General features: G+C 38.2%; 9 protein-coding genes across 12 annotated transcripts; 4 read left to right on the top strand and 5 right to left on the bottom strand.

Annotated features, from left to right (window-relative positions):
• Positions 1-2,889: 2,889 nt before the first annotated feature.
• On the bottom strand, positions 2,890-3,363 carry LOC104807200 (pathogenesis-related protein 1-like). The gene has a single exon (XM_010532383.2). The coding sequence runs from the start codon at positions 3,361-3,363 to the stop codon at positions 2,890-2,892; it is 474 nt and encodes a 157-aa protein (XP_010530685.2).
• A 1,850-nt stretch (positions 3,364-5,213) lies between these two features.
• Positions 5,214-5,967, bottom strand: LOC104807199 (pathogenesis-related protein 1-like). The gene has a single exon (XM_010532381.1). The coding sequence runs from the start codon at positions 5,920-5,922 to the stop codon at positions 5,449-5,451; it is 474 nt and encodes a 157-aa protein (XP_010530683.1). The 5' UTR covers positions 5,923-5,967; the 3' UTR covers positions 5,214-5,448.
• Positions 5,968-7,656: 1,689 nt separating this feature from the next.
• LOC104807198 (pathogenesis-related protein 1-like) lies at positions 7,657-8,257 on the bottom strand. Its single transcript, XM_010532380.1, has one exon. It carries the CDS (start codon positions 8,200-8,202, stop codon positions 7,714-7,716), a length of 489 nt encoding a protein of 162 aa, XP_010530682.1. The 5' UTR covers positions 8,203-8,257; the 3' UTR covers positions 7,657-7,713.
• A 786-nt stretch (positions 8,258-9,043) lies between these two features.
• Positions 9,044-12,410, bottom strand: LOC104807197 (protein trichome birefringence-like 13). Its single transcript, XM_010532379.1, has 6 exons — positions 11,891-12,410; positions 11,072-11,249; positions 10,660-10,800; positions 10,117-10,237; positions 9,755-9,889; positions 9,044-9,560 (listed from the first exon to the last, which is right to left on the bottom strand). Exons 1-6 carry the CDS (start codon positions 12,297-12,299, stop codon positions 9,303-9,305), a joined length of 1,242 nt encoding a protein of 413 aa, XP_010530681.1. The 5' UTR covers positions 12,300-12,410; the 3' UTR covers positions 9,044-9,302.
• A 192-nt stretch (positions 12,411-12,602) lies between these two features.
• On the bottom strand, positions 12,603-14,852 carry LOC104807196 (protein FAM133). 3 transcript variants are annotated; one of them, XM_010532375.1, is made up of 4 exons: positions 14,619-14,852; positions 14,040-14,226; positions 13,253-13,532; positions 12,603-13,053 (listed from the first exon to the last, which is right to left on the bottom strand). In XM_010532375.1, exons 1-4 carry the CDS (start codon positions 14,628-14,630, stop codon positions 12,732-12,734), a joined length of 801 nt encoding a protein of 266 aa, XP_010530677.1. In that variant the 5' UTR covers positions 14,631-14,852; the 3' UTR covers positions 12,603-12,731. The 3 variants fall into 3 exon arrangements, with proteins under 3 accessions (XP_010530677.1, XP_010530678.1, XP_010530679.1); XM_010532376.1 differs by having other exon boundaries at positions 14,662-14,852; XM_010532377.1 differs by lacking the exon at positions 14,619-14,852 and adding an exon at positions 14,488-14,612.
• Positions 14,853-14,925: 73 nt separating this feature from the next.
• Positions 14,926-18,586, top strand: LOC104807195 (LL-diaminopimelate aminotransferase, chloroplastic). The gene is made up of 10 exons (XM_010532374.2): positions 14,926-15,077; positions 15,331-15,407; positions 15,716-15,783; positions 16,096-16,212; positions 16,457-16,519; positions 16,912-17,016; positions 17,113-17,163; positions 17,241-17,561; positions 17,706-17,912; positions 18,039-18,586. Exons 1-10 carry the CDS (start codon positions 14,995-14,997, stop codon positions 18,333-18,335), a joined length of 1,389 nt encoding a protein of 462 aa, XP_010530676.1. The 5' UTR covers positions 14,926-14,994; the 3' UTR covers positions 18,336-18,586.
• A 1,714-nt stretch (positions 18,587-20,300) lies between these two features.
• Positions 20,301-23,181, top strand: LOC104807193. Of its 2 annotated transcripts, none has more exons than XM_010532373.1 (9): positions 20,301-20,514; positions 20,772-20,827; positions 20,920-20,981; positions 21,071-21,892; positions 21,975-22,053; positions 22,174-22,260; positions 22,364-22,480; positions 22,566-22,696; positions 22,786-23,181. In XM_010532373.1, the coding sequence occupies exons 1-9, from the start codon at positions 20,349-20,351 to the stop codon at positions 22,979-22,981; spliced, it is 1,716 nt and encodes a 571-aa protein (XP_010530675.1). In that variant the 5' UTR covers positions 20,301-20,348; the 3' UTR covers positions 22,982-23,181. The 2 variants fall into 2 exon arrangements, with proteins under 2 accessions (XP_010530675.1, XP_010530674.1); XM_010532372.1 differs by having other exon boundaries at positions 22,563-22,696.
• An 80-nt stretch (positions 23,182-23,261) lies between these two features.
• On the top strand, positions 23,262-25,583 carry LOC104807192 (L-galactose dehydrogenase). Its single transcript, XM_010532371.1, has 5 exons — positions 23,262-23,554; positions 23,978-24,206; positions 24,441-24,740; positions 25,041-25,169; positions 25,270-25,583. Exons 1-5 carry the CDS (start codon positions 23,373-23,375, stop codon positions 25,402-25,404), a joined length of 975 nt encoding a protein of 324 aa, XP_010530673.1. The 5' UTR covers positions 23,262-23,372; the 3' UTR covers positions 25,405-25,583.
• A 516-nt stretch (positions 25,584-26,099) lies between these two features.
• On the top strand, positions 26,100-27,722 carry LOC104807191. The gene has a single exon (XM_010532370.1). The coding sequence runs from the start codon at positions 26,153-26,155 to the stop codon at positions 27,530-27,532; it is 1,380 nt and encodes a 459-aa protein (XP_010530672.1). The 5' UTR covers positions 26,100-26,152; the 3' UTR covers positions 27,533-27,722.
• Positions 27,723-27,967: the final 245 nt, after the last annotated feature.

The following is a 27,967-nucleotide window of genomic DNA, read 5'->3' as shown; positions in this document are numbered from 1 at the left end:
TACCACGTGCATTGAATGAAAGAACCAAAGAGCAATAAATTACCATTATGTCACGAGGTTAATAAATAAGCAATTGAATTATAAAATTAGGAGGAAGGTTAATTAAGACTAAAACTTTGGAAATCATTAGACTATATGTCCAACATGCTTTGCTTTTATTTTTTTTAACATATGAAGGAGAAACGATTGACATGTTGTTATTAGTTTTGTTGCTTATTTGTTTTTAATTTCATCCAATATTTGGTCCGTCAATATGCTATAGCCGTCGAGACTTCTCTTTCTAGTCGTTATCATGCTTTGTACAAAATGGAAAAATGGTTGCCAGACTATATATGGAGCAAACAGTTACCGTCGTTTAGAGGGTACGATAGAATCTGACTATATTTCAATATTTATACTTAATATATATAGAAATCATGTGAAAAATTCATATGTATTTTTTAGAGTTTAAAAATTCAGTATTTATTTTGAAAGTTTTTTAAATAGAGTATTTTATATGTGATTTTCCTATATATAATGAAAAAAGGAATATTCTTCATACTTCTTTGATCGTCATAAAATTACCTAACACAAACTAAAAATATATATTATATAGATTAGTGTCTTATAAAAGTTTATAAATAATTTTATTGAGTCAAAGCCATCATTTGATGTACCTTAGTATTCTTCCAATAAAAACAAGGCTGCCGAGCTGCCTCTCGAGTTTGAATTATTTTTTAGGGAGATTCATATATTAAATATTGAACTTTAACCAAATTTCCAAATTAAATATTCAACTGTCACATTTCCAAATTAAATATTCAACTATATCTAAATTGACAAATAAAAACCAAACTTTTCAAATTTTAACATATATCTAAGTGATAATCCCAAAAAAATCATATACTTTTTTTTCGTCACAATTTAAACCCTATACTTTTTTTATCCAACAAAACCCTATACTAACTTTAACCAAATTTCCAAATTAAATATTCAACTGTCACATTTCCAAATTAAATATTCAACTATATCTAAATTGACAAATAAAAACCAAACTTTTCAAATTTTAACATATATCTAAGTGATAATCCCAAAAAAATCATATACTTTTTTTTCGTCACAATTTAAACCCTATACTTTTTTTATCCAACAAAACCCTATACTTTTTCAAAATTTTAAAAATTATACACATTCATATACACATATTAATTATTATAAGCACAAAATTAATTACATATTTATTTTCCACAAAATTAATTACACATTTATTTTATATATTTATATGTATATATATGTTTTGTATATATATATAAAACAATATACAAATAATAAATAGTTTTTTATATATATAATGATTTTTAGGAAAAAAATACATATATCACACATATATATAAAATATATATATATATATATAAATATATAAAATAAATGTGTAATTAATTTTGTGCTTATAATAATTAATATGTGTATATGAATGTGTATAATTTTTAAAATTTTGAAAAGTATAGGGTTTTTTGAGATAAAAAAGGTATATGGTTTAAATTGCGACGAAAAAAAAGTACAAGGTTTTTTTGGGATTATCCCTTAGATATATATTAAAATTTGAAAAGTTTGGTTTTTATTTGTCAGTTTAAATATAGTTGAGTATTTAATTTGGAAATGAGATAGTTGAGTATTTAATTTGAAAATTTGGTTAAAGTTCAATATTTAATATGTGAATCCCTATTTTTTATATACAACAACAGAATTTTAATAACATTAAATTTTATTATTTTGTCTTATAATTTATTAATCGTTTGAGTGGCTGCATTTGCACTCTCCGAGCACTTTTTTTCTCCATATGCAACAGAAAATTTAATTTAATTTAGTATTTAATATGTTATATATTGATGTAAACTTCTCGTGGCGCGGTCGTAGGGTATATAGGTTTGGCATTGTCAAAACGAAAATATATTAATTTCTTGCACATTAGTGTTGTTCTGCGTTGCCTACCCAAAAACAAAAAAATATTGAATGTTCTTTTAGGTTAGCGCAAAAAGAAATAGCGAGTGAATAATAATAATAATAATAATAATAATAATAATAATAATAATAATAATAATAATAATAATAATAATAATAATAATAATAATAATAATAATAATAATAATAATAATAATAATAATAATAATAATAATAATAATAATAATAATAATAATAATAATAATAATAATAATAATATAGGAGTATAACGGTAGAACGCGAGAAAATAAAATGGAAACCCTAGGTTAGCCTAGGTTAAAGTATTTGCAAGTGACAATTATACCCTTATACTCCTGTAATGTCATCGATTTTTATTTTTTTTGGATAATGTCATCGAAATTTATTTTCATAAGAGAACAATTCGTATACCCCACACACAAAGAAGTAATTTTCAAATGGGAAATGTTGTGTGACATTAATTAAGATTGGTTTTTCTTCAAATCTTGATAGTTAGCATCGGTAATTTTGTTGAAGTTTCTAATTTTTATATTCAGTATTGATATTATTGGGGTTAAAAAAGGACAAATCCATGGATTTTCACTAACATCTGGATTGAAACAAAAACTGAGATATGATAATCATTTCGCAGGCCAAATGAAATTACCAATGTGTTAACACTGAATTTCTTCGTGATGTATATATCGGAGATTAGTTGGAGCAAAAGGTCCATAATATAATTTATCATGAAAATAAGTACAAACATACGCATAACTCAGTACGGCCATGCACGTACAGAATCGCGATGCATATTATTCAATCACAACAAGTGTAATACATAGCACAAAACACAATAAAAAGCAGAGAACGTAATCATCAAAATCTGAGAGATTGATGGTTTTTTTAATTGAAATATACACACATATCGCGTATGTGTATATATGTATGTGTTTAGTAAGGCCACTGGCCGATGAAGTTGCCACGAGGATCGTAGTTGCAAGTAATGAATGTTCCGCCGTCGTCACACGTCACTTTGGCACAACCCAACCTCACCGAATTTCTCCACACAATCTGAGTATAGTGTCCGCACTGCTTCCCAGCACGACACGTGTTCGTATTGTAGTCGTAGTCTGCCTTCTCATCCACCCACATTTTCACGGCGGCGGTTCCCGACAAGTCTCCGCCACCCCACGCTATGTTCTCTCCGTAAGGTCCGCTCGAGTGGGTGAGACTGCAGTCTCCTCTACGCTGGTTGGCGTAGTCCCGCGCGTAGGCAGCCACCGTCTCGTCCCATTCTATGGGCCCCACTCCTACCTCAGCTCGGGCCCGGTTGTGTGCGTCCACGAAGTCTTGCGGCTGATCTTGCGCCCTCATGGGACCCACTAGGGCTAGGACCAAGGCGATGACCAAGATTAGGGTTTTCATCTTTTTTGTTGTTGTTGTTGTTGTCGTCGTTTGGGTTTTGGTGTTGTTTAAGCTTTGTTAGGGTGAGATGTAAGGATCCAAGAGAGAAGATGTATATATAGAGGTCTCTTGGGTTATTTAATGGATAAATAGTAAAACTTGTAAAATCTTTTTTGTACATAAATAACACTTGTAATTTTTTGTATTCTAAGTCCTTTTTTACCACGTGCATTGAATAAGAGCATCGAAGATTACTATGTGAGGTTAAATAATAAGAATTTGAATTATAAAAATTAGGAAGTAGGTTAATTAAGACTAAATCTTGGGAGGACATTAGACTATATATATGTCCAACATGCTTTGCTTTTATTTTTATTTTTTAACATATGTAGGAGAAACGATTAGCATGTTGTTATTAGTTATGTTGTTTCTTTGTTTTTAATTTCGTCCAATATATGGTCCGTCAACATGTTATAGGCTTATAGCCGTTGAGACTTCTCTTTCTAGTCGGTATCATGTTTTTGTACAAAATGGAAAAATGGCTGCCAGACCATGGAAAAGATAATTGGATAACATTTCAACGTTTAATGAATGATGAATATTAATTAGAATCAAACAATTAATCGAACGAATATATCATGGTATGTATATATCTTAGAGAGAACGGAAGAAAAGGGTACACAAAGAAAGTTTTAAAAGTAGCAAAATTTTATATATTTCATATTTTAATATAACTGCTTTTAGATTTTTATTTTTCTATTAAAACTTTGTAATTACATAGTTTAATACCCAAGTTTAAAAATTCATTTTTAATATCCGAAATCTCTACAATTTTTTTTTTTAAAAAAAATTTAATTGAATTCGTTCTGAGCCTTGAAATTGAACTCTTCATTTAAGACTTGTTGATGCGAATTGAATCGATGTCTCTAGCACGAGCGAATTGAATTTGTTTGCTATTGCCTATTAAAATTATAAAAAAAAATTAATAATTATACAGATTCGATTAGTTTTTGAAATTATTTTTATATTTCATTCGAATTCCATTTGCTTTTATATATCGAAATCGAAACAGCCACCCTAATTCCTCGGAAACTTCTAAATTGTTTGAAGATTTCAGTATTTGAAAATTTTAGTCTCAGAATTCACCCCAAAGTTACAAGGTAGAAGAACTAAATGTAACGTATAATTTCCAAATTTGGGATTAGGGAATTCTAGTAGGAAACATTTCCATTAATTGGATTAATAAATCTAATTTTCTCAAATTTCAATATCAAAACAAAATCTAAACCATTATAATAATGAACAAAAATTCCTCAAAACCTGATTATTTCCAATGATCATACGTAGGCTAAAACATATTAATTTTGTATCATGTGATAATCTTTAAACGGAAGGTGATTTTAATAAATTTGAGCCCTGAATTGTATATCGTAAAAGTACAAGGACTAATGATATCAATGTGTAATTTTTAATTATTTTATGGACATAATTTGGCATACAAATTCAATAGACCGAGGGTAATGGTCCGTCATTTTAGATGTTAAGGCAATTTCACTAAACCCCATTTATGAGAAAATATATTTTTTACCGAGGAAATGAAAGAATTCAGATATGATTTCATTTCGGTATTCGAGTATATTTAATGTTTATGATTGATTTCAGCATATTATAGATTCAGATAAATTTCACATTTTGTTACAATATTGTATTAATTTTATAAAATTTATAACAAAAATTAAATACGCAAGATTAATTTTCGCCGATCTTGTTAGTTTCTATCTGATTGCTTAGGAGACAAAACTATGTTGAAATTTCTAATTTCTGTATCCGGCATCGATATTTTTTTTTAATTAGTTTTAAAGGAAAATTCATTGACTTTCACTAAGCAGAGATAGACACAAACATATATGATCATCACTAGGAACAAAGCTTATGATTCAATCACAAGTATACGTACCATTGAACACAGTCAAACACACAACGTAATCATCATAGGCTGACAGATTGATGATTTTTATTCATATTACATTACACATATCGTATATGTGCGTGTATATTTGCAGGTGTGTGTGTATATATATATATATATATATATACGTCTTTTGTTTAGTAAGGGCGCTCGCCATTGAAGTTGCCGGGAGGATCGTAGTTGCAGGTGATGAATGTTCCGCCATTGTTACACCTCACTTTTGCACATCCCAACCTCACCGACTTTCTCCAGACAACCTGAGTATAGTGTCCGCATACCTTCCCGGCACGGCACGTGTTCGTGTTGTAGTTGTAGTCGGCCTTCTCGTTGACCCACATTTGTACGGCGCTGACTCCCGACATGTCGCCGCTGCTCCACGCTATGTTCTCGCCGTACGGTCCGCTCGAGTGGACGAGACGGCAGTCGCCTCTACGTCTGTTCGCATAGTCCCGCGCGTATGCGGCCACTGTCTCGTCCCACCGTATGGGGCCCACCCCGACCGCAGCTCGGGCCCGGTTGTGAGCGTCCACGAAGTCTTGTGGTCTGTCCTGGGCCCTCGTGTGAGCCACTAGGGCTAAGACCAAGGCCATGGCCAAGATTAGGGTTTTCATTTTTTTTTTTTTGGTGATTAAGCTTTATCAGGGTTGACAAGTGAGGATCCAAGAATGAAGGTATATATATATATAGAGGTATGTTAGGGTTATTTAGTGGAATAATATCAAAAGTTGAAAATCTTTTCGTGGGAAATGAGCACTTGTAATTTTTGTCTCTCATAAATTATTGTTGTACTTTATTGTGGTTAAATAGTAAGAATTTGAATTATAAAATTATGAAGTAGTAAGACTAAATCTTTGGAGGACGGGGTAAAAGACATTAGAATATATCCCAATCAGCCTTTTGTTCTAATTTTTTTAACATATTTAGGAGAAACGATGGATATGTCGTTATTATTATTTTATATAGTTTTCAACTTCATTCAATCGGTCCATCCATGTGCAGTATAGCCACCGAGAATATTCGTTTTAGTCGTTATCATGGTAGGTTGAGAAGTGAAAAAATTGTTGTCAAACTTGGTTACTTTTGGGTAACCGGGTATCTTAGACCGAGGTCCAAACTAATCTCGGGATTGGGAGCAAACCATGTGATTGAAATTACACTCTCCTCTCCAACTCGAGGCTCGAACTCGAAGTGAAACAAACGTTTTGCGTCCCGTTTCACCGGTTGAGTTAACCAAGTTGGGTATTAACGTCTCATTATATATATATTTGGATGAAGATCGGTTACTTTTAACTATGAAAATTAGAAAATAATTAATAATTATTCATTAGATTCGTGAATTATTTTTATATTTAATTCGAATTCGATTTGCTTTTATATTTCAAAATCCAAATAGCCACCCTAATCTTGGAAGCTTCTAAATTGTTTGAAGATTTGTGTTTTTGTTTTTTATTTTTATTTTAGTCCCGGAATTCACCGCAAAGTTACAAGGTAAAAGAATTAAATGTAACGTATAATTTCAACATTTGGGATTAGGGAATTCTAGAAGCAAACATTTCCATGAATTCATTGGATTAAAATTAAAATCTAGATTTCACAGATTTCAATGTCAATACAAAATTTAAACCATTGGAATAATGAACAAAAATTCCTTCACTTCTTTGATCATCATAAAAGTGCCTAACAAAATTAAATATATATTACAGATTACGGTCTTGTACAAGTTTATAGATAATTTTACCAAGTCAAAGCCATCTTTTTGTGTACGTTTGATTTCTGGCATTTCCCAAAAAAAAAAAAAAAAAAAAAAAAACGAGGCTGCCGTGCTAGGTCCAAAATGGACGCCACTTCATATAAACCTCTCTTCTCTGCAAATTTATTATTATTGAATTTTATTATTCGAATTATCATCATCATCATCATCAATAGCCATCAAGACTCTTCCTCAATCATGTTAGGTCCAAAATGGTTATCAAACGATATTGCAAAAAAAAAATGTTATAGTTGGATGAAGATCATTTCCTTAACTAATATTTTTTTCAAATACTTAGACAAGTGACTCAACGATGCATTTATCGACCAAAATAAAACCCTAAATATTCGATTTGTTATAAAATAATATGAATATGTGGCCTATTAAATTGGGAAATTTTGTGGATGAATATTTATTTAAAAATTGTGTGGGGCAATTTGTTAATCAAAGTTTCATATATATATTTTTTTTAATTCAAATGGAATTCAAGGCGTATAACAAATTAGAAAGAAAAAAAAAATCCAAAATGTTTATGCTTGGTCGAAGGAAACCGCATATAATATTTAATGCATGAGTAATAAAACACAGACCCCTCAACCATAGATTATAGATATATAAAAATATCATTATTCGAATCAGAATCGCATCATAACTAATAAGGTCTCTCCCCAATGTAGTTCCCGGGAGGATCGTAGTTACATGTAATGAACGTCCCGCCATTGTCACACTCCATTTTAGCACAACCAATCCTCGTAGAATTTCTCCACACCACTTGAGTGTAATGTCCACACACCTTCCCGACACGACATGTGTTGGAATCATAGTCGTAGTCAACCTTCTCGTTGACCCACAGGCCAATCGCCTCGATGCCTGTCAAGTCGCCGGTGCTCATGGCCAGGTTCTCGCCGTAGGGCCCGTTCGAGTGTTCCAGTTCGCAACCTCGGGCTTGTCGGCGGGCGTAGCTTTGGGCGTAGGCCTCTAAGTCGTCGTCCCATGAGACGGGTCCCACACCGACGGTGGCTCGTGCCGTGTTGTGGGCGCTAATGTAATCTTGGTGCGAGTCTTGGGCATGGGTGGAAAGAGCTGTGACTAGGGCTAATAACGTCAGGAATAATGCTTGGGGGATCTTGGAACATAACATGTTCTTCTTTTGTTATTTGTGTTGTTTCTTTTAAGGTTTTGGTCTTTTTGGAGGATACAACACAATGATATTGATGAATCATTTCAGGGGAAACATCCGTAATATTTTTATAAGGAGCAAAGATTGAGCAATGGAAAATGGAAGTAAATTGAATTTTTTAATGTTGGAAAATATATTCATTTGTTCATAAATCGGAGATTGATTAATGGGTCATTCGGAAAAAATGATTACCTTCCCATAAGTCCCATTGTTTTTTTTTTGGTATCTATAGTCCATATTTATATTATTTTCTTTCCTAGTTCTAATGTCTTAGAAATTCTTGTAATTTATTAATGAGTATATCATTGAAAAAGTTAGTGTTATTGAAATATAAAAAATGTGAAAATTTAAATCCTTTTCTAGGTGATATTACGTTTATAATTTGGTTGTTACATATATAAATAAACAAGTTGTTTGTAGGATTTTTTGTTTTACATATTTTTTTTAAACATAACCCAAGGATTTCCAGGAAGGGAACAAAGAATCAAAACAATTAGGCCACGGAACCTTACTCAAACCAAAATAATAATTACTATGGTTGCCATTTTAGGTGTTTTAGGTAATTTTTTAAAATCATTTCATATTTTATCCTCATTAAAAATTATTAATGATAAGGTCAAAGATTGTATTATTAAAGAGTATATGTGACACGTGTGAAAGGGAGGAAGTAATAAACACCAAATTATTCTTTTTTGTCAGAAATATATTTAATCATCGAGGAGAGAGAGAGAGCCGAGGGTGGACGGAGAAGGGCGAGGCAAAGCAAGGTGCAAGACGGGCGAGAGTCGGAGGGAAGGCGACAAAACCAAATCTAACCCTAATTCTAGACGAGTCCAACGATGGGTATCCGTGGATACGGCCTCTCACTGTCGCTGAATCCAAATTCATCCATGGCTTGACGGGTACCCGGTTTTCGGATACACGACTCGCATCTCAAATTGGGTTATCTAAATATCCAGCAGAAAAATCTCAAGATTCTATATTCCAACTACGAACTAGAAAAGAAATCAAACAACAACACAGCAACATGGAGACAAAGAAATTGGAATGAGCGAGCCTTTCTAACCTTGAATCTGTTTAAGACTGGCTACGAATAAGTCGTTCCAGGCGTCGGTGAGGCCCGGGAGGCACCAATGCATGCAGTCATCGTGATTCTTTCCTCCGGCCGAGGCTGGGTGAGCGTCGGCTCTGAACTCACTCATCCGAGTTATGTCCAAAACCCGAAATTCAGAACCCTTCATGGCATTATAGAGGTGCTGATTCACCAGACGCACCTCTACGTTCGTCCCGTTGTTTCTCACCGAAAATAAATCTTCAACCTGAGAAACGCGGTAAAACAGTTCGCATCTTCTCTTTAAAATACCGATAACCCAGCTTTCCATTACACTACTCCTCGATTTCTATAAAATACCGGCAGATGGAAAGAAAAGAACATCCTTGGAGGGTTTTTTAAAGCCTGTGTTCCTCAAAATAACTGAATCACTGATTTTAAAAGTACTTTAAAAACACTTACTTCTTGAGGTAATAAAGGTTTTTCACGCGGGCAAGTGCCACCTTGGTTCCAGTCACCTCCTTCGAAATGCCGAGGTGATTGAGTTCGGAAGAATATGATTGCTCCTGGCCGCTTCGTTTTCTCCACAAGATGTATCTGTTGCAAATGACAATACATGGTTATGGAAGAACAAACTGTTTCACTCAGCAACCATCTATTTAACTGAGTTTGGGTTCGTTCATGACTCTATGATAATGCTCCGCAGTATCTATCTATGATTTTGCTGGCGAAAATCATAGTGAGCACAAATGTTCATATTATGCATATAAGTCCAGGTGTTGTATGATAGTATCGATGATTCATAATTGTGCTAGTTAACATACCATATTTTTCAGAACTCGGTCGAGGCCAACCTCTGGAGGTATGGGAGGAAGTATAGGCTGACCACCTTCGAAGAAAAGCATAGGGGAATTTACAGGATCGAATTTCGACGAAGCCCACCACCTAATAAAACCAGAAGAAAAGGTTATCAACAACATCTCAAATTCTCATAAAGTGTCTTCTTCAATTCAAAGCTAATTTACTCGAGTTAGCGCTGATAAAGAGTACAACAAAATACATATCAGTCATAAAAATAGATAAAAAAAAAAATAGTTTCATTAAGCATTAAACGTAAGGATTCTAAGCTAAGAAGCATTCTGAAAAATGAAATCCTCTAGAGGAGCAACAGATTACTGCGATTTACACAAACTAGAGGATTTCAATAAGCAGTAAAAATTCACTATGGTCTCCTATATGCTGGATCTAAAAGTGTGGTGATCAAGCATTTCACTCTAATGTGATAGACAGTAATGAAACTAGATAACAGTCCAAATCAATTAATTTCTTATAATAGATATTATACAATCAAACAGTGAAGTATTTACCAATGCCCAGTGTTGAAAATGAGAATATCATGGAAGTTCGGAGCCTTCTCCCAAGAGCTTTCTGGAATATCTACATCAATCCTATAACCCTCTTTATATCCAAGAGCTTCTAACTCACCACCATTGGCATTAGCAGACCACCTGCATTATGGGGCAAATTCCAACAGCTGTACGAGTTTGATACTGACGTTCAATACGGATGCCATACCAAATTGTCAAAATCATGTCCAATATTCCTAAAACTCAAATGGACAGATACACCTAAACTTTTAGAGAAGCTCGGATCTATCATCTATTTGCATGCTGGTCACATCAAACAAATAATCTGAACAAACCAAGGCAGATGGTAGCACGACAGTAACCACGAAAACAATCAGAGCAGCAGTACAATACTAGAGCAAAGTTAGCTTACCTACCATAACGTGCCAGAAGGTTCGTCCTATGATAGGTGATGGTAAGATTATACTGCGGAAACGTGAATCCACGATCTGCACCTGCTGGACGCCACTTCTTCACTTCACCACTCACACGCTTTAGAGTGCAGAACAAAGATACGAACATGTTCCTGTTCAAGGAATCACCGACAAACCCTGCACTGTTGAAAAAACATAAGGTCTAGGAATAGAATGGCAGCTCCTTAGAAACATCACACTCTCCAATAAACATTGAGGATGAACTCTTTGAATTCTGAACATTGTGATGTGCCAAGTGAAATTGACGAAATCCGATAAATCGGAGTTGAAGTAAACTTTCTAGTCCTCGTGCCAAGAACGAGAAACAGAACTTCCATTTTCCAAGAATGAAATAGCCGACAGCACCCGCGCTTTGTTTGTTTCTTCACTCTTTGCAACTTATCACTAAACTAAACATTCAAGAAATAGTTCATAAATTCAGCATCGAAATCCAAAAACAAAACCAATAGTTACCAGTTGAAAGATCGAGTATATGGATAAACCTCTATCGCCCATATTTAGTAGTATCTACAATATGAGCTTCTGATTCCGCAATTCCATATGTACATTCTTAATTTTCGTGTTTCTACTCGGAATCGCAATGTTACTCAGAGCGAATACAACATCAAAAACCAAGTAACCTCTGACTTCCTTATGAGCCCATACGCATATGCATACGCATACACCTATACGTATACGAGTCCACATGAACAGGCAATCAAACCCTTTTACGCTAAAATAGGGAACGCAGGCGAGAGAGAGAGAGAGAAAAATCACACCTATGTTCGTATCCCGGTAAGTCTTCAGAAAATCAACCGGATCAAACGACGGAAGATCGCAGTTCCTCGGCTGCCACCGCCATCTGGTGATCTCCGCGGCGTTGGATTTGTTGTTGCGCGCGCAGTTCCATCCCTTGAAGATCTCCTTACAGCTACTGTCGTACCTAGCGGAGGCGGCGGCGGCGGCGTGGATCCAGGATCCTTCCGAGAAATCGCACAAAGCTCCGGAGGGATGGTCAGATCTCGACTGGAAAACGTTAGCGGAGCGGTGGGGATGAGGGGAAGAGAGAGAGGCGCGCCTGGTTAAAGAGAGAAGGAAGAAGACAGAGACGAAGCAGAGGAGAGAGAAGACAGGGAAGAGAGAGATTTTCTTGGCCGCCGTCGTCGCCATGGATGTAGTTGAAATCATCTCAGTTCATCTCAGCCATGGCGGAGATCCGGCATTGGTAACACTGATGCTGTTCGTGGTTTTCCAGCGAGCTAAAAAAAAACTGAGGAAATTTATTGAAATGCGCAAAAATAAAAATATTCAACTTCGTCGAATTTATTATATAAGTGGTTTTTATTTTGATTTTCCGGTTCTTGTTTTTGTTTTTTATTTTGTAGTATTTATAAATCCAAAAAATAGATTTCTGGATCGATCAATTTTCTAGTTTTTGAATTTTAAATTCTAAAAATTTCATCCATATTCAACCCTAATAAAGGAAAAATGTGATATAAAATATTCTGACTCGTTGAATGAATGCAGAGAATATTTGCATTGGTACACAAAAGTTGACAAGTTGATCAGATTACACATCTCCTCTGCAATATTATCACACATCACAAGAATATCTCTACTCTAGTCTCTGCCCCTTTTCCTCCTCTTCTCTTCTTTTATCTTCTTCCTATCCCTCTTCTTCCTCTTCTCCTTTGACTTGTGTTTCCTCTCACGGCCCTTTTCTTTCTTCAGCTTCTTACGGGAACCCTTGGGAAGATCGTCGTCATCAGAGGATGAGTCCGAGTCTTGCCTTGGAGGAGGCGGCCCCTCTGGTCGTAGGGAAACCTGCCTGTCTCCTGTCTCGATAGTTCTTGAAGGTTCGTCCATGGCATTGCCACTCGTGGGAAGATACGGACCTGTTTCATCCATCCTCGGACCAATAGCCCCTCTGCCACGCTTTACCCTATCATTCATGGGACAAAATCAGTAAAACTCCCAAAAGGCACCCGACCTTAACGAGGCCCGTGAACTTAAGGCTACCTCCAAAGCTTCCATGGATGTTAGTTTAACGAAGAAAACGAGAAAGTCTCAGCACTAGGGCTAATTTACCTAAACAGATACCAGATACCAACAAGACTTTCTTCTCATATGAGAAGGCATACCTTGACTGGAGAAAAGTCTCGATCTCCTCATCTCTTAAGCCTTCACCTTCTTCCGAATCGTATCTCTTGCTAGTTTTCCTGCTTGATGATGCCTCACAAGTATCATTCTCGTCAGCCGAGGAGTATCTCTTATCCAAGCTCCTTCTCGAGCAACTGCCATCGTGCTCACTCCAGCGGTGACTGCTGCTCTCTTCTCTCGATTTTCTTTTGCGCCTTTCATTTAGCTCAAGCTCTTTACTCCGAGCCTTCCACATCTCACTGACTTCTACAGCTTTATTTGCTGTATGATGAAATAAAAAGAGCGAATAAGAGATAAGGTACAACCATATTTCAAGTAAGGGTTCAGGCATTCGCACTATGAAACTTTGGACATCGATAAGAAGTTCGGGTACGCCACTGACTCGCCTTAAACCTTGAAAAATGAGAAAAAGAGTCTCAACCCCCTCCATGATTTCTTGCTTTCATCTAGCCTATCAAATAATTGTGAACCATACAAACTAGATTCTCTTCAACATAAGCAAATGCTACCATCTATACATAACGGACGATCGATTCAAGGAGAGGAAACCCCATTAAAACATGCTGAAATAGAAACAGGCCTCTCCCAACTAGATAGTAATTACTATACCGAAATTCCAAAATCATGGCAATGCAACATTTCTTCAATCTTCCTCCTACCAACTCATTTAGCTTGTATAAGAAAAAAAAAAGTATAGTGTGAGTCATGACACATACATCCGATAAAGAATAAAAATATACATTTGGAAGAGAATATGGGAAAACATACATTGTTGAACACCGAGGACGGTGGCCGTGAGAAATCTCGAGTTAGGCCGATGCCTTACATTAGGCTTCTCAAGGTATGCTCGGACGCCTTCTCTTTCAGCTTGCCTCCTCAATTCGGCAGCTTCTCTTAAGAGAATAGCAGCTATTCTATTCTCAGTTTCCAGATCCATCTCAGGGCACCAAAGCAACTACAACATTTTCATAGAAACACCACCAAGGCCAAGTAAATTCAGAAAACCCAAGGAAAATTTCCCAAGGGAGTAATAACTTGCATTGATTCAAGTTAGATCAATCAAGGCACATCAAAGAAAACAAAAACTGGAACCAATATCTTGATCATGAACAACCCACGAACATACGAACAGAGATATAGATATCACTATCTAAATGGCGAATCTTTCCCCTAGTTCGATTACTAATATACCAAAGGACACTAAAGTTTTCCGCACCCTTTTCCTTAAAGCTACGTTCTTTCAGAGCGATGCTGATCCGAGACCCAGAAAAACGATGTAATCGATAGAGAAAACGGACAAAGCCCACAATCGGAAAAAGGTTTCATCAACTAGGGCTTTTGCTCAACCTGATGACCCATGAGATTTATGATCGAGGAGGAGATCAAGTACCAGGAGAAAGGAAATTCCTTGGATATCAAACTTCACAGAGCGTTTTCCGGGGCGTAGAAACCCTAACTCTCAGATGCAAAATCTGAATTCTGGGTAAAGGAAAAAATGAGGTGCAGTTGATGACTCTCCGAACCGGAGAAAACCAGCATAAGAAGTCCGATTTGGTTTGGTATATAAATGCCGGTTAAAATAAACCTGATTCGACACCTAACCTAAACCGAACCCTAGTTCCTCGGTCTTACATAAGCCTGAAACTGATACGATTCCAAACTTTGTCACTGCCTTCATTTCTCTGCACTTTTTATTTAGATTTTTTTTGGCGAAGCTGATAAAATGACGTTAACCCATCAACTCTCTTCTTCCATGCTTTCATCTTCTTCATCCAGTTTCTTTGCCCCTTTAAATTTGCATCCCGGGTACGTTTTTCTTCGAGTCACGCCCTTTTTTCGCATCTTGTTTGGTTGCTGAGAAAATTTTAGGATTTAGGAACTCGTGATTATGAACATAGCTATCATTCTTCTTATATTTCTCTTGCATTTGGTTGCTTTTCTTTTAGGGGTTTTATTTTAATCCTGTGTTGTTTTAGTGTGGACACAGATTGTGTATTAAACGTAGGTCCGATTTATCTCGAGTTTTCTCTCATGTTTATTCTGTTGATGTCGGCTTCAGAACTCGAAATGCGTCGTTGCCCGTGACTAAGAGAGTCAGTACCTGCAAATGTGTCGCCACTCCGCAAGAGCAGATCGGTATATCTTTGTGCTCCTGCTCTTCTTTTTGCTCAAGATTCAAACTTTCTGGGAAAATGTTTGGGAGGAAAAAAGGAATTACCTTTTCCATGTATTGGCAAACGGAACCTTTTTGTGCCAATCATAGTTTCAAGTTGGGCAGTTGTGTTTTGAGATGATTAATGGTTAAATTATTTTGTAATAATTGTTGGTTTGGTTCACTTGGTTTGGGAATGGGGTGAGATATTTATTTTGCTGGCGATGAGTGGTAATCCTCTGTTTGCCTGTTTCACCGGATTAAGTCTCTGATGTTTCTCTGGTTCATGAAGCATACAAGACAAATGTGTCCCGGAATTCAAACATGTCAAAACTCCAGGCCGGATACCTGTTCCCAGAGGTTTGTATCCGAGGCTGTTTCGGTGTATTGCAGATGTGTTTTTCCATTGCCTATTACTGTGATATGTTTGTTATTATTTGGTGATACCTCTGCAAAAGAATGCTTCTTTCTAATCAACTTGCCTCTATATCCATAAAGCACGAGCATTTCTCCTCACCATAAGAAACAAAATTCCGGTAGAAAGCATGACCCTTTTTTATCTTATAGGGATCATACTAGTAGGAAATACTTGGAAGTAGAGCTGTATTTGGAATTAAACTTATCATTTGCGCTCCATTATGATGCTACTTAACCCCTTTTGTATGCAAGCAGATTGCAAGAAGAAGAGGTGCACACTTGCAGAAATACCCAGATGCTCAGATTATAAGTCTCGGAATAGGTGATACAACCGAGCCCATTCCTGAGGTTATTACTGCTGCAATGGCAAAGGTACATTTCTTTTATTAGCTTTTGACTTTCTTTTGAAGTTATAGTTAACTAAATAGTCCATAAACATTTAACCTCATTTTTCTATGGATATATCTGGGGTTTAAGAGAATGTCATTTATATGTAGCTTCATAAGCAAAGATACAGAAAGAATCTTTCATTATAGCACAACTTTCTCTTAATCTTACGATAGGGTTAAAGGCATGGGACTAATTTCTAGCAATGATTATGCGTTTTCTCTGGCAGAGGGCTTATGATTTGTCCACATTAGAGGGTTACAGTGGTTATGGTGCCGAACAAGGTGAAAAGGTAAGCAACTCTTCTTTACTACAATGAGGCAGAAGTATCGTTTATATTCTCTTGCATCTGGTGGTCTCTTGAGCAGTGTAGCTGTGAATTCTCTTGTTTCACCACAAGAGACTTGTGATTGAATTTTTCTTCGAAGCCATCAAAAACTATTTTTCAGACTTTTGCTTTTGTTCAAGTTATCAGCTGTTTTTGGTCTATCATGTTCAACAGTTACACTTAAAATAACCGCTGTTAGGTATCTTGGTTCTTAAAATATTCTATTCAATGAGAATACAAATACAATACAACAAATTGTTGTTGACACCAAGAGATGTAAAAGGTTTGTTTCATAATATGTTAATATTTACATCTTTATCTGTCAAGTTTCTGTCTAAAATGAAATTTCATTACAGCCACTTAGAGCTGCCATCGCTAAGACATACTACAGTGGTCTTGGCATAGGGGAGGAAGATATTTTTGTCTCAGATGGTGCAAAATGTGACATTTCCCGCCTTCAGGTTTGGTTTTATGCTTCGCCCCTTCGTTCTTAAATCTTCATCGTTACTCTTGTCAGGGAAAAAAATGAGCAGTTTTATTGCTTACATGTGATGCAGATTCTCTTTGGCTCCAACATTACAATAGCTGTACAAGACCCGTCATACCCGGTAAAATCTGATTAGCATGATGCCAAACTGCAGTTGTTGTAGTTGGTTTGCTTCGTCTGATTTTTTTTATTCTACAGGCTTATGTCGACTCCGGTGTTATAATGGGTCAGACCGGACAGTTCAATACAGATGTTCAAAAGTACGGAAACATCGAGTACATGAGATGCAATCCTGAGAATGGTTTCTTTCCCGATTTATCCTCCGTTGGGAGAACAGATGTCATTTTCTTCTGTTCCCCGAACAACCCTACTGGCGCTTCTGCCACGAGAGAGCAACTGACTCAGTTAGTTCAGTTTGCAAAGAAAAACGGGTCAATCATCGTATATGATTCTGCATATGCAATGTATATTTCTGATGACAACCCTCGTTCCATTTTCGAGATCCCTGGAGCTGAAGAGGTAATATAATATATTCGGAACCCATTATTGTTTTCTGCCTGATCTTCCATCCATCGTTTCTTAATTGCTCGAAGTTCCTTTCGTCTGTTTAATCTGTATCTATATCTTCTGTGTCCTAAAACCACTTCTGCGTTGGAAGCACAGGTCGCGATAGAGACATCTTCATTCAGTAAATATGCCGGTTTTACCGGAGTTCGTCTCGGTTGGACCGTTGTCCCGAAACAGCTGCTCTTTTCGGACGGATTTCCGGTTGCAAAGGACTTCAACCGTATTGTTTGTACTTGCTTCAACGGTGCATCTAATCTCTCTCAAGCCGGTGGTCTCGCTTGCCTTTCCCCCGAAGGCCTTGAGGTCAGTTTTCCCGAGTATCGAAAAATGCCTGTATTATGTATGCATACATACAATACATATATATGTATACAAACCCATTTGGTCTAAGCGTATGATGGTAAAAACGTGGTTACACTTGCCTTACAGGCAATGCAAAAGGTGATAGGATTCTACAAAGAGAACACGGAGATAATCATCGAGACGTTCACTTCCCTCGGCTACAGCGTCTATGGAGGGAGGAACGCGCCATATGTGTGGGTTCACTTCCCGGGCAGGAGCTCATGGGACATGTTCGCGGAGATACTGGAGAAGACTCACGTGGTTACGACACCTGGCAGCGGGTTCGGACCGGGTGGCGAAGGGTTCGTCCGTGTCAGTGCCTTTGGTCACAGAGAGAACATCTTGGAGGCCTGTCGTAGATTCAAGCAGCTCCTCTCCAAGTGAAGGTTGAATCCCCCATGGCTGCCCTCTCTTGGTAATCCTCTGCATGACGTGGAGGTTTTAGTTCTCTCTCTCTCTCTCTCTCTCTCTCTCTTCTCTTCTCTTCTCCATCTATCTATGGAAGGTTAAGAACTTGGAAATAAGATGTTGTCGGATGTTGTTGTCTCGTTTTGGACACTCTCTCTCCTCTCTGCGTTTCTCAAATCCGAACACTATTGGTTTAATAAAATTTCGATATTGAGAAAGAAAGAAAATCGGTGTAAGACAAGCGAGAAAACAGAGTTATCAAGTTAAAATTGTTTGTCTACTGTGTCATTGAGCCCAATAATAAAAATATTAAATTTGGAAAAAGAAAATTCAAATATGTAATCTACTCCTTATCTATATATATATATATATAATATGCTCACATGACAACTTATGTTTTCCGACGGCATTACTCATTCATCAATCATCGAACGATAAAATAATTGGAAAATATCTCATTATTGTAATAATAATTACGAAGACTAAGGTGATGACTAGGAATTTTACTGAAATATTACAAACACAAGTGTGTCTAAAATTGATTTTACAAAATTAACACGTGGCAATTACCCAATTGAGGTGGGTCCCATGTTTGGCGGCTCTCGTGGATTTTAACGTACAAGTGTTAGAACACGAATCGTATCTTGATAACTTGTGGCATATATCATCACACCTTTATTATTATTATTATTATTATTATTATTATTATATTGTTGTTATTATTATTATATTTTTATGGAGCGTAAATTTCGATATATATCATTGATTCATTGATATGATGTCAGTGGTGGCGGATCCAGAAATTTTTTTCAACGGGGGCAACAAATATAAATATGATATAAAATATAAAAAACTAATAAAAATATATTATCAGAAAAATATTTTTCATTATATAGCTAAATTCTCCGATCTTTCATTTTTTTAAATCTATCCCTAACAACTTCATTTATAATTATCTCAAACATATTTTTTTCGATAAAACAAATTAGAAAATCACTCAAAGGCTGATCACCAATCCGATTACGCAAAGTTATTTTAACATGACTAAAAACTGTCATATAAATGAGCAATTTTGAATTTATTCCGTTAAATAGATCATTAAATTTTGGACACTGTAAATTTTTTTGAGAAATTTCTCAATAGATTTCTCTGTTAAATCAATTATGAGATTTGTATAAAAACAAATTTATTAATATGATAGATATTTAGAAATAAATGAATAAAAGATAAAAAAAATATTTAAAATAAAATCCAGAATACTTACATATTTTTGTTGGTTTTAGTTTTTTGGATTTGATTATTATTGGATTTTTATTTTTTTATTTGATAAAAGATTAAACAGAATTTGTAGTTGGTAAAGAATATAAAAAAATGAAGGAGAATGTAAAATTGGTAGAAAAAAAAATTGAAAAAAAAAAGATTTAGGGTTAAAAAAAATGAGGGGGCACCACTTAATTTTTACTGGGGGCATTGTTATAATTTAATTAAAACTATAAGTAATATTTCTTTTTTTAAAAATGTGAATGGGGGCATGTGCCCCCACTTATGTGCAAGTAGATCCGCCCATGCTCACATGCAATGTGATCTCATATTTGTTCATATTATTATTATTTTATCTATTTTAGATATAAATGCAAAGACAGTTATGAAATAGGATAATATTGGCATGTTTTATATTTTGATTATATTTTTGTTTAGGGATGTTTGACTTTGTATTGGATAATGTACGTGAACTGTTCTTTTAATTGAATATAAATGATAAATGTTAAATCCGAATAAAAGCGAAGCATACGACCGTTTTCTTGAGCGATGGTATAATGACGAAAATACCCCTTCAAACAGGCTGTTATCACGAAAAAGTAGGTTCTTTCTTCCAACGGCTAGTTTTCTGCAACCCCTGTAATAATCTGAAGCACACATACACTTACCAAATCACCCGCACGCTCCTCTCTCTCCCTCCCTCCCTCTCTCTCTCTCTCTCTCTCTCTCATGGCGATGGAAGAAACTGAGGAAGTGATAATGGATGAAACGAGCAGCGAATCTCAGATCTGCGAAGACTTCTACGAGAATATCGAGGCCCCAAAGTTCGTGGATCTAACCGCACCTGATCGCCGCCCAATAGGCGATGATCGTTACTGGTTCTGCGCAAGAGTTGGTCCGAATCTTATTCATCCTCTTAAAGAATTTTTTTTCCCCTTATTTTATAACTTGTGACTCCGTTTTGGAATTCTTTGCGTATGACGGTAAAGATCGTTGATTTTTGGACAACATTACAGTGTGTTCTTGCTGATCAGATCATCATGGTTTCCGAAAATAGAAAGTCAGAGAGACTTTACTGTTTATGCGTATAGGTTTCCGGTAAAAATTCGATCTTGATTTTGAATGATGGGGTTCTCGGTTCCACTTGTTTAGGGTGTGATCAGAACCACGAAGACGACGAAGCGATCTACAAAGATTTCCTTCTTCGGGTTAGTTTTACTTTGGTTTTCTTCTTCTTCGATTATGTATGTATCTGAAATGGTCCACGAACTTAGAATTTTAAACTGGTGAATCATAACAGGTCATGGCGGCCAGAAGCCCGAGCGTTCGGCTTCGGAAAACCCTTTGTAGAAAAGCTTCGAGGTAACGTAATTAGGTTATCGACTTTTAGCTCAAGAGGTCGTGTTATGTGTTTGCTTACAATGTTGTTCTGTTGTCTGCTTTGCCTCCAGTACACACCCTAAATGCCCGAATACGGTTCCTCCGAAGCCTTCGAGATCTCGGATTTCTAAGTTGGCTATGATTTCATCGATCCCACAGAAGGATTCCGATAGGACGAGACCAAAAGCAGGACAGGCTATGTCCGAACAAAAGCATGCTGCTACTCCAAAGACGAAGGGAAAGGGACAGGATTCATCTGTTGAAGCCAAGTCTTTCACCGTTTCCGGCAAGCAAAAGGACAGTGTGACGGATCCAGGAAGCCTTCGTAGTGTACAGAACCCGAAAGACAGAGTTGTTGCAAAGGTTTTGGTGTTTCACTCGCCGAAGAAGAAGAAGAAGGCGGTGAAACTGAAGAGATCTGTGGAACTCAGATCCTCTGTGAAGAAAATATGTAATGGGATGAGGAAGTTAGAGATTGCGAAGAAAAGGAACGTTTTGGGCTTTGATCATAAGCCCGTGCCCTCGGATCAACCTCGACAGCCGCTGAAAAGACGAGAGGTTAAGAGCCGAGTGTTTGATTCCTTGCATTCTAAGAAACAGAACGGTGACAAAGCCAAGTGTCCTGAAACTTTGAGAAAGAGGGTCAAGGATAAAGGAGAGGTTTTAGTTGAAAACAAAACCGAAGAATTGCGGGACACAGTGAAGCACGACGAGAACAAGGGTAATGTAGAAGAAAACGACCGAGAGCTCAAGCTAGAACCAAGATTAGAAGAGACAAAGGAACGTGAAGATAAAGAAAATGCCACGGAAGCTGAAGTCAATTGCAGAGACAATGAAGAGGAAGTTATGGAAAGCGATGATAAAGAAAATGCTTCGGCCATAGACAGCAACAGGTGAGGAGATATTCTCATGTGCTTTTACTTGGTATTGTCTCTTTATTCAGCACCATTCACTCAATGGTCGGAATTCTTGCAGGAAAGCCGATAACTTCACCGACCCTTCGATAAAAAAGAAAGCTTTTGGAAAGAAGGAAACCTCCAAAATGCCTCCAAAGGTAAACCATATAAGCCACGACAAGCCAAACCTTCTTCTCGGCAATCTCTCTGCTTCGGCTAATCTGACCATTTTATGGTTCTTTTACATGTGTTTTCTACCATGCAATGCAATGAACCAGGTGGCTTCGACGACAGATAAGTGCTCGAATGGCAAGTATACAAAGCCTAAGCCCACAAATCCGAAGCCTTTCCGCTTGAGAACCGACGTATGTACAATCCAGCTAACGTTCGTTTTCGCGATTACAGCTTGCGTGATTGTTCGTCTTATACTGAAAGAAACATTTTCTTTTGTTGTTGTTATTGCTTCAGGAAAGGCGGATTCTGAAGGAAGCGAACGCGGAGAGGAAACAGCATCTGCCTTCTGCAAAAGAAGAAACTACTACTCTTCTTGGGTCCAACACAATTCGGCGAAAGCAGGAGATCCAAGTGAGTTTTTTAAAAAAACTGAAACACCCACTCCGTTAAATCTGTGGAAAAAGATTGATGGATCTGACATTTTTAACTGCAGCAGGAGAACAGAGCCACTCCCCGAGTGAAAGGATCATCTAAACCACTTCTAAGACCTGATTCCTCGGATCAGGATAAGAACTCCGAAAGGGTGAACCCTTTTGTCAGAAAACAAACTGCTGCAGTGTCTCAACGGTGAGAATCCACGGTTCTTGTTTCACTCAACTCAAACACCGCAATATTTCCGGTGCTGAATTCGTTAAAACTCGTGTCCTTGAATACAGGGCTACTACTACACCTTCGGGTAGAAAGAAGAGAATATATAAGGAAGCTTCTAAGATGATTCTAGAAGAATCTAAGGAAGTTGAGGCAGTGGAGAGGACAGCGACAACAGTTCCAAGGGGACCAAACTTCCATAGCATACATGTCCCCAAGAGCTGCACAAAGAGAAGATTCGCATCAGTTCAATCGGTTCATTGAATTATGTTATGTTGTTTTCTTCTTCTTCTTTTTATTGGAATGTTCCACTTTTGTTTGATTTTTAGTAGCTTTTTATCCAAGTTGTTTGTAAAACTTTGTATCACGTATGTTCAGGTGATTATTATGAGTCTCCTGCAAAGGATCTAATTGTCATTTCGGAAAAATGAGGGGTTGATATATAAATACTGAATTGTAATTTCTGTTTCTTTGTCTATTATCATTTATTTTTATTAATTTCCATAATAGTATCAAAAATATATTTTTCCTTCTTTAGGTCTTTTAGCCACTGTCTGTCTGACTCACCTCATCCTCCACTCCACATCCGAACAGAAGATTTCTACCAAAAGAGATTCGGAGAAGAGGAAGACCCAGAATTTGTGATCCTTCAACAATGGCGGTTCCCCAACCGAAACTGGAGCTCCGACCTCTTGGGAACACTGGTCTCAATGTGAGCTCCGTCGGGTTCGGGGCTTCGCCGCTCGGACGCGTCTTCGGTCCCGTCGCAGAAGACGATGCCGTCGCCGCCGTACGCCGTGCTTTCCAGCTCGGCATCAATTTCTTCGACACCTCCCCGTAATCTCCTCATCTGTTTCTCTTCTTACCCCTTCTTAAGGTTCCGTCTCTGTTAATTTCCCAAAGAAAAAATTATTGTTTTGATGTTCAAATCGATGTTCGCGATAATTTGGTACAAATCGTGTGTTTCGATCCGATTTCTGGTTAACAAAATGATGTTGATCGAAAAAGGAACCAACCCGTTTTAGTGAATGTTAATTTTTGTTTGGAAACACTGAATTTGCGTACAAATTTGTCTGGCGAAATAAAGAACTCTTCATCGCTATCATTGTGCTTAATCCATCTTGCTTGGATGTTGTTTGGAAGCTGAGAATGTTGTCGGAAGGATCTTTTTGTCGGATTTGTCATTTTCAGGGAGAGGTTGAATTGTATAAAGTGTCTTCGTGTTTTGTGTATATGTATGAGATTTTCGTTTTCTTGAAGGTACTATGGAGGCACACTTTCAGAGAAAGTGCTCGGTAAGGCACTGAAGGCACTTGGAGCTCCTAGGAGTGAATTCATCGTATCGACAAAATGTGGACGATACAAAGAGGGTTTTGATTTCAGCGCCGAGAGAGTGACGAGGAGCATCGAGGAGAGCTTGGTGAGGCTGCAGCTCGATTACGTCGATATACTCCATTGCCATGACATCGAGTTCGGCTCTCTTGATCAGGTCAGCAGTTAAAAAAGCCCGTCTTTGCGATTAGATTCCAATACCCTTCGTTGAAATGAGTAAACAAATATGAATTTAAAAAGATTGAGGCTGATTGGAAGTGATCACAGATACGATTGAGAGCAATACCTGAGTTATTTTCATTGTAATTCAAGAAGAGATGCAGCAGTAAATGATTATGTTCTTTTTTTTGCTGTGTTATCCTGCTAAAGATGTTTCTGGTTTTGGATCCAGATTGTGAGCGAGACGATTCCAGCTCTTCAGAAACTAAAGCAGGAGGGGAAGACTCGGTTCATCGGTATCACTGGTCTTCCGTTAGACATTTTCACTTACGTTCTTGATCGAGTGCCTCCAGGGACTGTCGATGTGATATTGTCTTACTGCCATTATGGCATCAATGATTCGACACTGAAGGATTTACTGCCTTACTTGAAGAGCAAGGGGGTCGGTGTGATCAGCGCCTCTCCATTGTCGATGGGGCTTCTTACAGAACAAGGTCCACCCGAATGGCACCCGGCATCACCCGAGCTCAAGGTCTGATATTCTTCTTTTCAATTTTTTTTCCTAACAGTCATATCAAAACAAACTATACGAGACAAGAAATGGATAAAATAAAGCCGAACGCTTTCCTCATCGAGGCGGGGATATTTCGCCACTATGATTGCCGGTGTACCTTCTTGTATGTGACGGATTCTGATTGTTACAAGAACTGAACTCCTGTTACATGTTTCGAGCTTCACACACTGGTTCCCGTCTTAGTCTGAACCCGCATTGCTCGCTTCTGCAAATTTTTCATGACCCTTTCGCCCTTTCTTTCCCGTGTTTGCTCCGCAGTCTGCATGCAATGCCGCGGTTGCGCACTGTAAATCCAAGGGGAAGAGCATTACAAAGTTAGCAATGCAGTACAGCTTATCAGACAAGGACATTTCGACGGTTTTGGTCGGAATGAGCTCCGTGGAACAGGTAACCAGTTCACATATATCCTCTCAAAGCTCGCAGCTTTTTCTATGCCCTTGCTTTGCATTTACACCCGAAACCCGATTCTGCCCACCATTTGTGTCAGGTGGAAGAAAACGTTGATGCGGTTTCGGAGCTCGGATCGTCATCGGGCATAGATCAGGAGACTCTATCTCAGGTAGAAGCTATTCTTGAGCCTGTCAAGAACCAGACATGGCCTAGTGGAATCCCCCAGAACTAGTTTCTCACCATTGTTTGATGTCCATGATGTGAAACCGAAAGCTGGCAAGTCGCACGCCATTGTTGCTCTTGTTTGAAGCTTTTGTGTAATAACAGTTGCTAAATTCGATACAGATTCAGAGTCGGATACAGAAGAGGATGAGGATTCATATATATATATATACACGCTAATACAGTGTATCCTGAGTGGCTGGTATACACGAGAGTTGGATACTCGAACCCGTTATCTGTATTCATCCGAAGGGGATTATTTTGATTATGTCAGATAGAGAAATATGATGAAATTGGCTTCTTCTATGATAAAATCTCAGAAAAAGGTACCAAGAATCCCTCGTTTCTTCTCAATTTCAGGTGCAAATTTCCATTATGATCACGAGGTCTAATCGCCTAGCCTCATTGCGCATGCCAATATCTAGGGGCATTTATGTCTTTTCACTATGATTTTCCTAATTGACTACACTTGTCTCTCTCCTTGTCAAGCTTTGTCACTCTCTTATCCTCCCGCTCAATCAATGCTACGTGGCCCACCACATAACCATCTCACTGACCGATAACTCTAAAATCACATGACGTCTCTCCTTTTCACCAGCACCTCCAATCCACATTAGCCACGTGTCGAGGCCTTAAGGCACAATCTCGTGACTTTATCTTTTCTCCCTCGTGCTCATGGCATAAAACTCTCTCCGCGGTCTCTTCTTCCACTTCCCCTCCAATTTTTTCTCCTCTGATAGTTTTTTTTTTCTCTGTCAATGGAGAAATTATCGTACAATTCCTATCCTGACTCGGCCGGGTCGTCTCCGAGATCTCGCGAGATAGACTTCGAGAATCCTCCGCCATGGGAGGAGCATCAGAGCTACAAGGCAAAGTTCATGTGCAGCTATGGCGGTAAAATCCAGCCGCGGCCTCATGATAACCAGTTTGCTTACGTTGGCGGAGAGACGAAGATCCTCTCTGTCGATCGCGGCGTCAAGTTCTCCGACATGATCGCCAAGCTCTTCGCTCTCTCCTCCAACGCCATCAGCGGCGGTGATTACTCCGGTGTCACGTTCAAGTACCAGCTTCCGGGCGAGGACCTCGATGCTCTGATCTCTGTTACCAACGACGACGATCTCGAGCACATGATGCACGAGTACGATCGGATACAGCGAGGTTCGGCGAAGTCGGCCAGGATGCGGTTGTTCTTGTTTCCGGTGGTTTCTCCTGCCGGTGGATTTGGATCTGAATCGGCTATGCGAACGGAGCCGGAGAGGGTCGTCGGTGGTCATAGTTCCGCGGCGGCGCGTGTAGAGACAGAGAAGTCGATTGCGGCGGCTGGCACGAATCACGTGGATTTCCTGTTCGGCCTGGAGAAATCGATTCCGCCGCCGGTGTCTACGCCGCCTCCACCAACGTTTCCACAGCAGGTACATGTAGCTCCGCAGTATGCGGTGGTTGGAGTCGACGAGTCTGATATTCGATCGGATCGTGGCGTCAATATGATGGAGATGCAGAATCAAGTGCGTGAATTCCAGAGATTTCAAATCGCTGATCAGCAGGATACACGACATCACCATCACCAAGCGGTCAATCTAGCCGAATCCGGTGGTTTTTACCAAAAATTCCAGGAAAGCAGACCGGCGGAGTCTGTACAACATGCGCCATCGCCTCAGATGGGTTACTGGTCAGACAAACACGTGTCCGGCGGCGCCTTCCATTCTCCAGCCACCGGATTCTCCCAGCAACAAGTCTACGTCAGCGACGCCCAAGGGAACCTCTACCACTACGCGTCACCATCACACGCGCCGCCGCAATCCCTCTCGGGACAACAGCAACAACAACCCGGTCAAGGGTACTACAACGTCAACGTGCATCAGCGCGTGTCACCGGACGTCTACAATACCGCTTCCAACCCGACGACGGATGCGGCGTTACCAGTTCGCCACGTGGCGGAGCAGGTGTACGGCCACGTGATGTATGACGGATCAGGGCGACAAGTATATTACACAGCTCCGGTGGGTGGGGTTGCATTGCCGCCGTCGCAGGTTCACCAGTACGGAAGCAGCAGCGACGGAAGAGGCGGAGTGGTGGTGAGTCAAGAAGGGAGAGTGGTGGGTGGAGTCGGTGCTCATGTTGTTTCGAGTTCAAACTGAAAAAGTGTACGTACGAATGTGTTATTTGATATTGAAGATTAAAATTAATATTATGGTTAATATATGATTAAGTGGTAATTAGATATATAATTAATATCGGGGATGGATGTCATGTAGTAATGATGGGGTGTGGCTATGTTAATGAATTATCCTGTTTTTGTGGCTTGCAAGTGAAGTTACTAGTACGATCTTTCTGAGATTCTTACCTTGACCTTAACAAAACAAAAGGCGCATTATCATGTAATGATATATTATTTTATATGCAAAATAACAAATGTAATTGCAATTAGGTTGGACATATTGGTTCTCATTTTGATAGGACTGATCGGTCCGGTTTGATTCGGTTAAAGATTAATCTATTAATTTTAAACCAAGAATATATTTTTATGCCACTAAATGGATTTGATTGATTGAGACTTGGTTTCATCGTTTTCA

Source organism: Tarenaya hassleriana, unplaced genomic scaffold (assembly GCF_000463585.1).
Source record: "Tarenaya hassleriana unplaced genomic scaffold, ASM46358v1 Cleome13, whole genome shotgun sequence".
Lineage (NCBI taxonomy): Eukaryota > Viridiplantae > Streptophyta > Magnoliopsida > Brassicales > Cleomaceae > Tarenaya > Tarenaya hassleriana.
This window is presented reverse-complemented; position numbering and strand designations above follow the sequence as displayed.